General features: G+C 35.7%; 1 protein-coding gene across 5 annotated transcripts in view; it reads left to right on the plus strand.

Annotated features, from left to right (window-relative positions):
- TAF2 (TATA-box binding protein associated factor 2) overlaps window positions 1-15,247 on the plus strand; it is a 91,653-nt gene that overhangs the window by 58,491 nt on the left and 17,915 nt on the right. For all 5 annotated transcript variants that reach the window (XM_072603199.1, XM_072603200.1, XM_072603201.1 and 2 more), the window contains one exon: window positions 5,330-5,439. In XM_072603199.1, the coding sequence (XP_072459300.1) occupies window positions 5,330-5,439 (110 nt within the window). The remainder of the gene's footprint in view (window positions 1-5,329; window positions 5,440-15,247) is intronic.

Below are 15,247 nucleotides of genomic sequence, written 5' to 3' on the forward strand. Positions count from 1 at the left end.
AGGCTAGAAAGCTTCTTACTTTCAGGGCTCTGAATGGATTCGGGTAATGGGATGAGTGCTACCCTCCTGAGCTTTCAAGGTTCTAGACTCTGGTTAGGGTCTAGACAACATAACTGCAGACTTGCTCTGGGTGAAACCCCAGTAGACAGGCATCGGAACTCTGTAGGTTCAGAGCAACAGTGCAGTCTGACAATCTCAGAGTTCAGGTTCTTCACTTGTAGACTGAGTGTCCAGTCTTTAATCCTTCTGGGTGAGAGGGGCAGTGCAGAGACCTCTATGCCTGTAGACTAGATATGATACAGCCTCTCTGGAACAGAGGGACAGTGCTAAGGTTCCATCTTGCACTCAGCCTAAGATCCCTTCTTTGGAGTTAGAACAATAGTGCTTCAACTCTTGTGTGCCCACAGGACTGAGTCTGAGTTTCCAATCCCCTGTCTGGGTCAGGGATAACACTGTGGCTCTGTTCTGCTCTCATGTCTGGCTCCACAATCTTGGCTCACACCTCTTCCACAGTTCCTACCTTGTTACTTGCCTGTGGGTCAGTTTTGTTTAAATAGGTTAAGTTGTAGCTGTTTGAATTGTGTGCCTTAACTTATTTTTATTTCTTAATTTCATTTAGTATTGATTTTGATCTTTGTCCTAATTATTTAGTGGTCTGGCAGTACACTATAGACAGCTGATTCAGAATTGACTTTATTGTCATCAGGCATTTAATATTAGATTATAATCAATCTGTTTTATGTAATCTTATTCAGTGATTGTCATGTCCAGTTTCTTCTAATTTTCTTTTTGAAGAAAATACTCATTTGGACTTTATTCATGTGTACAGTGTCAGGCATTAATCTATGCCCAGTTTCCGTCACACTGTTATCCAGTTTTCCCAGCAGTTTTTGTCAGTGAGTTATTATCCCAAAAGCTGGGGTCCTTGGGTCTATCAAACAGTAGATTGTATATTAACGGACTACTGTATCTTGAGTACCTAACCTATTCCACTGGTCTACCCCTCTATTTCTTAGCCAAAACCAAGTGGTTTTGATGATTGCTGCTTTATGATACAGTTTAATATCTGAGGGCTAGGCCATCTTCCCTAGCATTTCTTTTCGTAAGTTCCCTTGATATTCTGGACCTTTTGTTCTTCCAAATGAGTTTTGACATTATTTTTCTAGCTCTGGAAAATAATTATCTGGTAGTTTGATGGGTGTGGCACTGAATAAATAAATTAATTTAGGTAGTCATTTTTGTTACATTAGCTTGGCCTACCCATGAGCAACTGATGTTTTTCCACTTACTTAGATCTGACTTTATTTGTGCGAAAAGTGTTTTGTAATTGTGTTCATATAGTTCCTGGGTTTGTTTTGGCAGGTAGACTCTCAGATATTTTTAAGTGTCTACCGTAGCTTTAAATGGGATTACTCTTTTTATCTCTTGCTGTTGGACTTTGTTAGTAATATATAGAAATGCAGATAATTTACGTGGGTTTACTTTTGTAACCTGCAACTTTGCCAAAGTTGTTTATTATTTCAGGTACTTTTTTACTTGATTCTCTAGGATTCTCTAAGTATATCATCATGTCATCTGCAAAGAGTAATAATTTAGTTTCTTCTTTGCCTATTCTAATTCCTTTAATTTCTTTTTCTTCTCTTATTGGTAAAGCTAACATTTCTAGTACCATACTGAATAACAGTGGTGATAATGGACATCCTTATTTCACCCCTGATCTAATTGGAAGTGCATCTAGCTTATCCCCATTACATATAATGTTTGCTGATAGTGTTAAGTAGATACTGCTTATTATGTTATGGAAGGCTCCATTTATTCCTATGCTCTCCAGTGTTTTCATTGGGTATTGTATCTTGTCAAAAGCTTTTTCTGCACCTATTGACATAATCATATGGTTTATGTTATTTTTGTTGTTGATATGATCATTAATGCTGATAGTTTTCCCAATATTGAACCAACCCTGCATTCCTGGTGTGAATCCTACCTGATCATAATGTATTATTCTCTTGATAAATTGCTGTATTATTTTTGCTAATATCTTATTTAAAACTTTTGCATCTATGTTCATTAGAGAAATTAGTCTATAATTTTCTTTTTCTGTTTTCACTCTTCCTGATTTAGGTATCAGAACCATATTTGTATCATAAAAAGAATTTGGTAGGACTCTTCTTCCCCAATTTTCCCAAATAGTCTACATAGTGTTGGAATTAATTGTTCTTTAAATGTTTGACAGAATTCACTTGTAAATCCATCTGACCCTGGAGATTTTTTCCTAGGGAGTTCATTGATGGCTTGTTCAATTTCTTTTTTTTGAGATGGGGTTATTTAAAACTTCCTTTTCTGTTAATCTGGGCAGTTTATATATTTTTTTAACTATTCATCCATCTCACTTAGATTGTTAAGTTTATGGGCATGCAGTTGGGCAAAGTAACTTCTAATTATTGCTTTAATTTCCTCCTCCTTGGAGTTGTGTTCACCCTTTTCATTTTTGATATTGATAATTTGGTTTTCTTCTTTCTTTTTTTAATCAAATTGACCAAAGATTTATCAATTGTATTTTTTTTTCATAAAATGAACTCTTAGTTTTATTTATTAGTTCAATAGTTTTCTTAACTTCAATTTTATTAATCTCTCCTTTGGTTTTCAGTATTTCTAATTTGGTATTTACTTGGGGATTTTCAATTTGTTCTTTTTCTAGTGTTTTCAGCTGCATGCCCAGTTCATTGATCTCTTTCTCTATTTTATTCATGTAGGCAGTCAATGATATAAAACTTCCACTAGGAACTGTTTTTGCAGTATCCCATAAGTTTTGGCAGATTACCTCATTATTCTCATTCTCTTGAATAAGTTATTGATTGTTTCTATGATTTGTTGTTTAACTCACTCACTCTTTAGGATTAGATTATTTAATTTCCAGTTAATTTTTGGTCTATCTTTCCATGGCCTTGTATTGCATATAATTTTTATTGCGTTATGATCTGAGAAGGATGCATTGACTATCTCTGCCTTTCTGCACTAGACTGTGAAATGGATACATGATCTAGGTATAAAGATTGATACTATAAATAAATTAGGGGAGTAAGGAGTAATGTATTTGTCAGATTTATGGAGAATGCAGAAACTTACAACCAAATGAGACAGAGACCATTATGAAATGCAAAAGAGATAATTTTGATTACATTAAATTGAAAAGTTTTTGCACAAACAAACCCAATGCAACCAAGATTAGGAGGGAAGCAGAAAACTGGGAAAGAATTTTTGCAACTAGTGTCTGTGACAAAGGCCTCATATCTAAAATATATAGAGAACTGAGTCAAATGTACATGAATACAGGTCATTCTCGAATTGATAAATAGTCAAAGGGTATGAACAGGCAGTTCTCAGAGGAAGAAATTAAAACTATCTACAGTTGTATGAAAATATGCTCTAAATCACTATTGATTAGAGAGATGCAAATCAAAACAACTCTGAGGTACCACATCACACCTATCAGATTGGCTAACATGACAGAACAGGGAGATGATAAATGCTGGAGAAGATGTGTTAGAGTTGGAACACTAATTCATTGTTAGTTCAGCTGTGAGCTGATCCAGCTATTCTGGAGAGCAATTTGGAACTATGCCCAAAGGGCTACAAAAATGTCTATACCCTTTGACCCAGCAATATCATTTCTAGGACTCTATCCCAAAGAGATCATAAAAATGGGAAAGGATCCCACATGTACAAAAGTATTTATAGCAGCTCTCTTTGTGGTGGCCAAGAACTGGAAATCAAGGAGATGCATATCAATTGGGAAATGGCTGAACAAGTTGTGGTATATGAATTTAATGGAATACTATTGTGCTATAAGAAATGATGAACAGGAAGACTTCAGAGAGGCCTGGAAGGACATATATGAATTGATACTGAGTGAAAGGAGCAACAGCCACAGTGTGAGAGGAATTTTTCTGGTGGACTTAGCCCTTGTTAACCTGAAAGTTTGGTTATCACCCTTCGCAGCAATGCAAGGACTTAAAACATTCCCAGTAGGCTCTTGAGGCAAAAATGCCTTCCACATCCAGAGAAAAAACTATGGAATTGGATCATAGAATGAAGCAGAATATTTTCTCTTGTGTTTTGTTTTGTTTTGTTTTTTTCTCATGGTTTCTCCCATTCATTTTAATTCTTCTGTGCAACATGACTAATGTGAAAATGTGCTAAATAAGAATGTATGTGTACAACCCATGTAAGATTGTACACCGTCTTGGGGAGGGAGTGAAAAGGGAGGAGGAGAACATCTAAGACTTATGGAAGTGATTGTTGAAAACTGAAAACACACAAATTAATAAAAAAAAAAAAGTTAAAAAAAAAGAAAATACTCATGAAATGCAGGTTTGAAACTTCTGTTCCTTGTAAGGCTTTGACCTCTCTAGTTTCTCATTTCTATACCACATTTTCTAAAGTATTGTTTTTCAAGACTCTGTATATTCACCTTTTGCACTGTAGTCTCCAGATACTAAAGTTAATGTCAGATTGGTTTGGAATTTCTTACCGAGTTCTGTGTTATGTTTCATTACTTCTGATTTCGTGATTCTTCATTCTCTGACACAGATGGTACAGAAGTTGTCATTTTCATGCTGATTATTTCTCAGATGCTTATCATGCTCATTGCACTATGAGTTGACCAAATGATCCCATGAAATAATGTTTCTTGTTTTCTTTGAACACAGGAAAAGCAACACCTTTATTTGCTTTTACAAGAGAGCCTTTGAGCCTTCCTTTCAAAGGTTCTAAGAATCATTCATTTGCAAGTTCTTTTTGTTTTCTGGTTTCCTTTATACCGAAAATGCAAATATTGATATGATTCCTTTACTCTTACTAGTATGTTAATTTGTTGGTAATTGAACAGTAATTATGCATTTGGAATATAAATAATTAACTTAATTTTCATGAAGGTCTAAAAACTGTTACTGTTAGCACTCTCTGCTCTCTTTTTATGTCACTACCACCATCACTGCAGAAGTAGAAGAAGGTATAAGACTGAGGGCCATCTTATGTTTTCCTTTGTTTCATAGGTTACCATGACCGTAGAATTTATTACCTAATATTCAACCTTTTGGTGGTAAACCTTTCCACATTTAGCTAAACTGATCCTTGGAAAAAGCAGTCTGTCATCCAGACCATATGAGAAACTTTCCAACATTATATGATCTGCTAGATCCTATAATTTACAATTTCCCTTTAGGAACTTAATACCATTTATATGTCACAATTCAAATAAGACTTTTGTGGAGATCTAGAAGGAGTTGTTTATCTTCTATAAAGAATGCTTGTTTTTATTTTAACTCAGGCACAAGATTTTAAACATGCTTACTAGGAATCCACCATTCACCAAGAACATGGATTCTCCCTTATGCAATGAAGCACTAGTAGATCAACTTTGGAAACTTATGAATTCAGGTGAGAACAAGTAGCTGTTGTTACTATCACAACTATTTTATGTATGTTGTTTACCTTTTGTGTTTTGGACTGTTTAGAACTTATAGCTGGTTTCCATTGCTTTTTAAGAGTTGAAGAAATTGAGAATTTATTCTTTAATTTCAAATATATATATTCTTACTAACCTTGATCAGTATCCTTTATTGGAAAGAACAAATGAACTGGAAATAGGCAAGTCTGAATTCTTCTGCCAGTTCTGTTTACAAGTCAGTGAACTTCTTTAATTTCCTCATATACAAAGTGGGTTTAATAGTACTCAGCTATTTTTCACAGAGTTGAGGATAAAATGAAATAATGTGTGTGAAAGAGTAGGGAAGGGGAAGCTTTGTACAGATACAACATATTACTGAATTATATTATGAATTTGGAATTAGACATTGATTCAAATGATTAAAAAGATTAGATTTATATTGTTAGGTATGTGTGGTCTGGTGGGAAGAAAACCTACATTAAGAGAGCAGCTCATTCTTTCATTAGATAGACCTTGGGTAGATCACTGAAGCTTTCTGTTATGAGCTTAAATACTATATGTAGAAATACTTTGATATCTATAAAATCTCTGTATTATATTGTTATTATTATAACAGGGAAACAGTGTAGTATAATAAATAAGGAGTACTTAAGTAGAGAGACTGTGGGTGGTGCTGTGTAAATGGTTCTGAATTTGGAGTCATAGGACCCGAGGTTGAATTGTGACTGCCACTTGTTATCAGTGTGACATTGGACAGGTAACTTTACCTCTCTAGATCTCACTTTCCGTATCTGGAAAATAAAGGGATAGAATAAATAACCTCCGAGGTCTTTCAGGTCTAGATTTTTGCCTTAAGAAAGGGAAGATTTTTCCTATGAAATGGTTTTCAGAAAATTTTGGACATTGAAAGTTTGAATTCTTAGCAATAAATGTATAATACTTGGGCATCTTGCCATCTGCTCTGCCATTTCCTCCCCTTCTTCTCACTTAGAACAATTGCCCATCAGACTAGGAAAGAAGTTACAATGCCCACAAAAATTACCTAATTCACTATATCTAGCTGGTTCCAGGACTGTGTTTCAAATTACCATCTAGCCACTTACATGGAAACAAAGGCCTGCCCTGTCATCTTGCCATTCTCCCTTTTTATCTCTTGCTCTTTCTCTGGAAATAGTGATCAAATCAGTGCTATCATTACTACTGCAAAAGGCTTGACAGTTTACTGTCCTATTTATTCACTCTCTAGCCCTTTGCCTTCTCAGACCGAAAACTCCCTTCTCTGTGCACCCCTTTTTTATTTCTGTCATTTCTTATTAGAATAGTTGAGAGCAGGGGCTATCTCACTTTTGTATTTGTATCCTTAACACCAAGGACAGTGCCTGGCATATGGTAGACATCTAATAAATTCATTTTCATTCATTTTTTCATGGAAAGATGGAGCAAAGGACGTGGAGCAGTGGAATTTAGTTTGAGTAAAAGATGAATAAAAATGTGACCTGTTTACTTCAGTTTTCAGAACCTTGTACTTATTCTTAATTTCATCTTGAATTAGTAGCAGATTCTCTTAATTCATTTGCTTATCAAATAGGCATGATGTTCATTCCAACTCTTTGTGACTGCATTTGGAGTTTTTTTTTTTTTCATCAAAGATCTTGAAGTAGTTTGCCATTTCCTTCTCTGGCTCAATTTACAGATGAGGAAACTGAGCAAACAGAGTTAAGCAACTTGCCTAGAATCATACAGTAGTAAGTGTCTGAGGCTGGATTTGAACTCTAACACCAGACCCAACACTCCAGCTACTGTGTCACATAGCTGCCTTGAAATAGACATATTAATGCTATTAAGAAGCATAAAAATTCCTAGGATAAGAAGATATCTTATAGTGGTCTGCACCAGAAGAGGGAGTACCTATCCCATGTGATCACTTATCCATTAAAAGCAGAAAGTGTTTTTATCCTTTGGCCTACTGAATGAATGTCAGTCTATTTATAATCTTCTGATGAAAGGTATGTTCAAAATGTACCTGGTACATTTTTTCTGATTCTTTTATTCTACCATTTGACGTTTAAGTTAATACCATTTACCATCTCAGGGAGGAGGGAGTGGAGGGAGGAATAGAATTTGGAACTCAAAACTTTAAAAATATGTTAAAAATTGTGTTAACATGTAGTTGGAGAAAAATAAAATATTATTAAAGTAAATTAATGCAATTTGCGTTGTTTACATAATGTATCCTTTTGAAGGCATATTAAATTTTTTTATACTGTTTCGTTTTACTATGCTGTATACTCAAATTTCATATGTATGTATATTTACATATATATATATACACATACATATGTATGTGTATATATATATATATATCTCCAGCTGTATCAGGTTTATTAGATTCTTCAAATATGAAATGCCAGATTATTTTCCTAAAAGAAACTTAATAGACCCTTAAGACTAAATCTTAAAACCCATCACAAAAGCTTGTGCTTTTCCTATTCTCTTCATGTTTTAATCCCTTCATGGATACTCTGTTCCCCTAGGCTTTGACAAAGTGGCAGCTATTCTCTTTGCCAGGACCATATCCTCTAAAGGTGCCTGTGATCCCTCCAGATTATATCACCAATCATCGGCCACTCTTGGTGCCTCCTATACTTCCTTCAGATCCAAGTCTCCCCATCCTTGAAAAACTTTCACCAACAGTCTCTTAATTATTCCATCTTGTAGTCTTTTTTTATCCTCATCCCGCTCAGTCTCTCTTCTGCATTCAACACTGTTGACCACCCTCTCTTCCTAGATATTCTGTGTTTTTGTTAAGCTTCTTTACCCTGGTTTGCTTTCTCTCTGTTTTCTTTGCTCCTTCTAGCTCTCCTTTGCTAGCATGCTCCTTAACCATGGATATTCCCCAGAGGAAGGAAATAAGCATTTATTAAACATTTACTATGTGAACATCAATGTCCTAAGCACTTTGCAGGTATTATCTTACTTGATCTTCACAACAACCCAGAGTGGTGCTATTATTATCCCTGTTTTATAGTTGAAGAAACTGAGGCAGACAGGGGTTAAGTGATTTGCCCAGTGTCATACAGCAAGTAAGTTTCAGAGGAGAGTTTGATCTCAGATTTTCCTTACTCCAGAACCACCACCCTATGTACTATTCCATCTAAGTTTTGTCTAGACTCACTTCTCCTATGTTCTGTCTCAGCAACCCACAGTAACCCTATGAGTTGAACTATCATCTCTATATCTAGATCCCTCTTACATCTACATGTCCAGCTCCAGTCTTTAGCCTGAGCTTCAGTCCTGATTCACCGGTTGCCTATTGGACATTTTCAAACTAGATGTCTTGGAGACATCTTCAACTCAACATATCCAAAGCTGAACTCATACTCTTTCCACTAAAGTCTGCTCGCTTCCAAGCGAGTATTTCTGTCACAGTCACTACCATCCTTTTAGTCTCCTAAGTTCTAAACCTTGGCATTATCCTGGACTCCTTAACTTTCCCTCATCCCATGTAGTCATTTACTACATCTTGCCATTTTCTTCCTTTATAGCATCTCTCAAATCTTTTTCTCTTCACTTTTTCTCTTCACTCACAGCTACCTTGTTTATTCCATCCTAATCACCTCTCACTTTTATAACTTTCTAATAAAATTCCTAATTTTATAACTTCCTAATTCCTCAGTTACTCGAATTTCCTCAGTCCAGTACATCTTCCTTGCTGCTGCCAAAGTAATTTTCCTTAGGTGCAGATCTGACTATGTAATTGCTATATGCTGTCAAATCAGATGGCTTTCCGGTGCCTCTACTATAAAAGGTAAACTCCTCTGTTTAGCTTTTAAAATCCTACACAGACAGATTATACGAAGACAGTTACAAAAAGCTTCATGCAAATAAAGGCTTCTAAACAACTGGAGAAATTTCATTGCTTATGGATATGCTCAGCCAGTATAATAAAAAAGACAATACTACCTAAATTCATTTACTTATTCATTGCCATACCAGTCGGACTACCAAAGAATTACTTGATGAAGCTAGAAAAAATAATCACAACATTTATCTAGAGGAATAAAAAACCAAGAATCTCAAGGGAATCAGTGAAAAAAATGGATTTAGAAGTATCAACTCTGACTATACAACAAAACGATAATCATTAAAATAATTTGGTGCTGGGTTGGAAATAGAGAGGTTGAGCAGTGGAACAGATGGCACACGATATATAGAAGCAAATGAGCACAGTAACCTGTTGTTTGATAAATCCAAGAATCCCAAGTATTAGAGAAAGAATTCACTATTTCACAAAAACTGTTGGGAAAACTAGAAAGTAGTTCAAAAGAAACTAGGTATAGATCATTACCAAAATAAGCTCAAAATGAGTACATGGTTTAAACATAGAGTGATGTCATAAGCAAATTGGTGGAAAATAGAAGAAATTAGCTGTCAAAATCTTGATAAGAGAGAGAGGGGTTCACAGGAAGTAAGATAGATAATTGTGATTGTATAAAATTAAGAAATTTTTTCGCAAAAAAACAAGTGCAGCCAAAATAGAAACAGAAAACCAAGAAAAATTTTTTGCATGAGATTTATCTTACAAAAGCCTTGTTTCTAAATATATAGGTAATGTCAGATTTACAAGGAAAAAATCTTTTCCCTAATGCATTAGTGGTACAAGTATATGAATAGGGTATTTTGAGAGGAAGAAATCTAAGCTGTCAATAGCCATATGGAAAAAGCTCCAAATCACTAAATATTAGAAAAATGCCCATTAAAACAACCCTGAGGTACCATTTCAACACCATCACATTGACTAAGATGACAAAAATGGAAAATGATAAATGCGGGAAAGGCTGTGGGAAACCGGGTACATTGTTGGTGGAGCTGTGAAGCAGTCTAACCATTCTGGAAAGTAATTTGGAACTGCACCCAAAGAGCTGTTCAGCTATGCATACATACCCTTTGACCCAGAAATACCATAGAGATCTATACTGTACACCAAGGAGATCGAAGAAGAGGAAAAGGACGTATATGTACAAAAATATTTATAGTATCTCTTTTCATGGTGACAAGGAACTGAAAACTGAGGGGATGCTCATCACTTCAGGAATTGCTGAATATTGTGAATGTAAATATTGTGCTGTAAGAAATGATGAAGGGGATAGTTTCAGAAAAACTTGGGAAAATTTGTGTGAACTGATAAGCAAAATCAGCAGAACCAGGAGAACAATTTATACAATAGCAACAACCTTGTAAAGATAACCAACTCTAAAAGACTTCCTAACTGATTCCCCCCATGACCAACGACAGTTGCAAAGGACTTAGGACAAACATGCTATTCACCAGGTAGAGAGCTGCTGAACTCAGAGTACAGATTGAAGCCTATTTTCTTCTCTTTTTTGTGGGACTGGGAGAAGGGGGTTGTTAGGACTTATGCAGGAATTTGTTTTCATCACTGTAAATACTTGTAATGGACTCTGTCTTTCTTGCCCTTTCAACTAGTAGGGCATAGGGGAGGGAGAGAATTCAGGACTGAAAAGAAAATAAAAATTGAATTATAAAAAAAGGAACAGTCATTACTAGTTTGAGAGGGAAAAATAAACATTAATAAAAAGGTAGAAAAAAATAAAGCCTTACACAGCCTGGTCTCAACCTATCCTTCCAGTTTTGCTGGACTTTACTCCTTTTACATTCTGCAATCCAGCCAAACTGGCCTTCTTTCTATTTCTCGCACAAGACACTCCATACGTTCAATGCGCTTTCTCATTACCTTAGACTCTTAAAGGCTTCTTCCTTAGAGATGTACTCAGCTGCGGCTCCCTCCCTTCTCTATCTTGCATTCAGTGATTTGCACACATCAGTGTTTTTACTTTAACGTCTGCTCTGTATATACTTGTGGCCACCCTGCTTGGAATTTCAGCTGCTTTCTGGTAGAGTAAGGATGTTTCATACTCATATCCAATGGTATACGATGGAATACCTGGCACATGGTAAGGACTTAATAAATAATTGTTGATCGATTGAAATAAATTAAAATCTCATTCACAATTGAATGCCCTTTTCTCTATAGGCTGTCTGTGTATCTTTACCTGTTTTTCATTATAAAGGTAATTTTATCCTTTTCTCTCAATTTGTATTTTAAATAACATTTGGCACATTACTACAAGGATGACATAGAAACACTTATGAAATCATTCAGAACATTGAAGGCTCACTGTTCTATTTACATCATTATTTGTTTTTTAAAAGTTTATAGCTACACTCTAGGGGTTGGAATGAGTGACTTCTTCTGATTCAGTTTGGTTGGATTTGCCAGATGTTGGTATCAGGAAATAAACAGTTTTAATGTTAACATTAAAAAGTTTCAGAGCTTTTTCATCTCTTAGGAATAGAATTTTTAAAGTATAATAGAATCATGCTAAGTCATACTTTGGAAAGCTGTGAATATGGATACCTATTGTAAAAAAATGGGATGTTCAAATTTGCATTTAGCTTAAGGAAGTAATAACATGGTCACTACTGAAAGCCAGGTGGTGATACTTGTCTGATTCATCTCCCTAAAAACTTCAGACTCCATTGATTGTCGTGGGAGTTTTGGGTTTCCACAACTCTATCCTAAAAACAGAGCCAGTTTTCTTCTTGGTGGCAGTGTATCTTACTCTTTCTCTCTCTCCCCCAATAATTACTACCCCACTAAAAGGAAAGATTATATTTGTAGAAAATCACTGTGTTCACTTTACAGGTTTTTCTCTTCAGCAGTTGTCTCAGTAGGGAAAATTACATGAATATTAGTTTTAATTAAACTTTTTTCTCAAAATTTTTTTGGTTCAGAAAAGTAATACTGATTAAATACTAATTGGTTTATATTGTACAATATTCTTCCTTAAAAAAAGTTGAGTGAGAGAATGGTGGGTATATTGTTTTTTCCTCTCATTTATGTAAAAATGTACTTGCCATTTCCATCAGTTCGTGTGCCTAAGTAGAAAATTATAGATTTTTTCTCCCTTGGCTTCTTGAGACACTACTCTTTTTTCGTTTTCTTCCTAGTATGACTATACCCTTTCTAACTTTACTTGGCCTCATCATCATCCTTCTGTGTCCTGTCCTCCCAATTTTTTGACCTTGTATTTTCTGTCTTTACTCATTTCTCTTGGTTTTATTATGACCTTCTGTAGATTCATTATTTCTCGACTTCTACGTCTGTATATCCAGAAGTGTCATTTCTTTTCCAAGATTTTAATTCACCCTTTCCAACTATTTTCTAGGCGTTTCTATCTATGTCCTATCAGTATCTCCAACTTTACATGTGCCAAATAGAACAGATTATTCCCTCCTCTCCCAAGCCTTATCCAGTTTAGCATTTCTATTCAACAAATCCTTATTAAGCACCTGTTAGGTGAAAGGCACTGATAGATGCAGAGATTCCAACGACAAAAAGAAATGGATCCTGCCCTCAAGGACAAAGCAAAACAATATTACTCAAGTATATTTTTCAAGTTTAATTTGGGCAAAACAAAAGTAAATCCAAGGTATGTACAATGTAATACGAAGTAACTTTGAGAGAGAATGCTAATAACCAGGGGATGGCACTAAAATGGTGTTTTAAAGGAGAATGAAGCATGGAATGAGGTTAAAGTGAAGAGAGGATATTCCAGACATGTCGATCACTTGGGTGCAAGATGGACTGGGAAGCCTGAGTGATGCCGGGAGCTGGGCCTGTGAGGCTCCGAGCCAGCCCTGCTTCTTCCCTTCCCTCATGTTCAGTCGGTTGTGAAGCCTTATTCATTCTACCTTCACAGCATCTCTTCTGCTCTATGTTCCCGCAGTCGCTGCCCCCTCAGACAGAATCAGATGACAGGCTGTGTCACACCTAGAAAGTATTCCTTCCTTCCTTTCCATCTCTGAGTACTTGGTTTCCTTCAAGGGTTAGCCCAGAGGCTACTTCCTATATACCTTTCCTTATACCTCTAGTCTCTATGTATTCTTCTAATCAAATTAGCTTTACTTGTTGGTTTACATACATCCCCCAGTAGAATATAAACTCCAGGGCAGAGTTGTTGTTTTTTTTCCTCTGTTCTAGTATCTGTTGAAAAAGAGTGTTTGCTGTAAGGGAAACTGAACCACAGAATCAACTCTTTTGAATTGTGGTGCTTGGGAAGACTTGAGAGTCCTTTGTGGAGCAAGGAGATCAAATCAGTAAATACTTAAATTAATTCAGCCTTCTTATTGGAATGACAACAATACTGAACCTGAAGTTGAAATACCTTGGCCACATGCTGACATGATAGGACTCACTGGAAAAGACCCTTATGTTGATAAAGATTCAAGGCAAAAGGAGAAGGGGACGGCAGAGGTTGAGATAGCTAGATAGTATCATGGAAGCAGTGGACTTAACCTTGGATAGACTTTGGGAGCTAGTGGAGAACAGAAGGACTTGGCATGCTATGGTTCATGGGGTCACAAAGAATTGGATGTGAGCGAACAAATGAAGAGGAACAACCTAGTACCTGCTATCATACCTTGGAAGTTGTAGATGCTTAATAAATATTTGTTCATTCGAGCTGAATTGAATCTTTAAAGAATTCCATGAGAGGAAAGATTAATGAGTTTCTTAGGGGTTGGAATTCAGTTGATTTAGAAAGAATTTTAAAGCTAGAAGGAAAAAAAAAATCTCATTTTGGATTAGGAAGTCTGAGACTTAAAGATCTTTCTAAGGTCACAGAATTAGTTGAAGAGCTAGATTTAATACTCAGACTCCTTAAATTCTGTTCCAGTGTTCTTTCTACTAGGAAGAATTGCTGTTTTAATTTTATTTTGGTCATGGTAATATCATTTCAAGGTTTTGAATCGTGAGGTTTGTTGTGGTTTTTAACAGAAATTTAAAAACCAAAAACTGTTCAAATTCTAGTGGTACAAGGGCACTTCGAATCAGTCTAGTTTCCTTTAGGCGTTAGATCCTTGTGGTTACATATAAATACATAAACATTACTCTAATGGGCTCTCTAGGTTAACAGATACACAAAAGCAGCCAGCTGGGCTTGCTAAAGATCTGTTTTTCACCAGTTGCCCTGACTTGGTCTCCCTGTTCCAACAGGTGTCTTAACTGTTTGCCCTTGAGTTAGATATCCATTAATCTTTCTAGCGAGGTTCTTCAGTTTTAGGTGATGATGTGCAAAGATCTTGTCAGAAAATGAGTGATATGTGAATATTAAGAGGAAGTAAAAAGACAATTACCAGTCCTCAGGAAGGAAAAAACCTCAGTAAAAGAACTTGAATCCAGTCAGATAAACCATTAGGGAAGATATTCATAACAGAAGGGAATATGGCCTCCAGATTACTTAAATGAGTTCAGACCTCTATGAATAAATATTATAATAAGAAAAATCAATACATAATGATGCAGAGGGCCCTGTGGATTCCTAAGCGAACATGGGACCACAGCCAAATGATCCTGAATGGTTTAAGAGAGAAATAATACTGTCAAAGCAGAATTTATCATCTATATAGTATAAATAATCAGCAATCCATGATGACATATCTCACCTAAGAAACAAAACTGATTAGGAATGCATAAAGATACAAAGTGAAGAGCAGTCTAGGAGAAGAGAAGAAGCAATAACGTTAAAAGAAAATATGATTTCTCTACAAGTAAAAAGATCAGACAGGATGTACTGAGGCAACTTAAAGAATATAGGGGTCTCAGGTGACATGACTGGTAAAAAAAAAAAAATCTGAATAATATAATGCAAGAAATAATACAAGGAAACTGTCCAGAACTTCTGAACCCAGAAGACAGAAAAACCCCATGCTGCA

The sequence above is a fragment of the Notamacropus eugenii genome, chromosome 4 (assembly GCF_028372415.1).
Source record: "Notamacropus eugenii isolate mMacEug1 chromosome 4, mMacEug1.pri_v2, whole genome shotgun sequence".
In the NCBI taxonomy this organism is placed as follows: Eukaryota; Metazoa; Chordata; class Mammalia; order Diprotodontia; family Macropodidae; genus Notamacropus; species Notamacropus eugenii.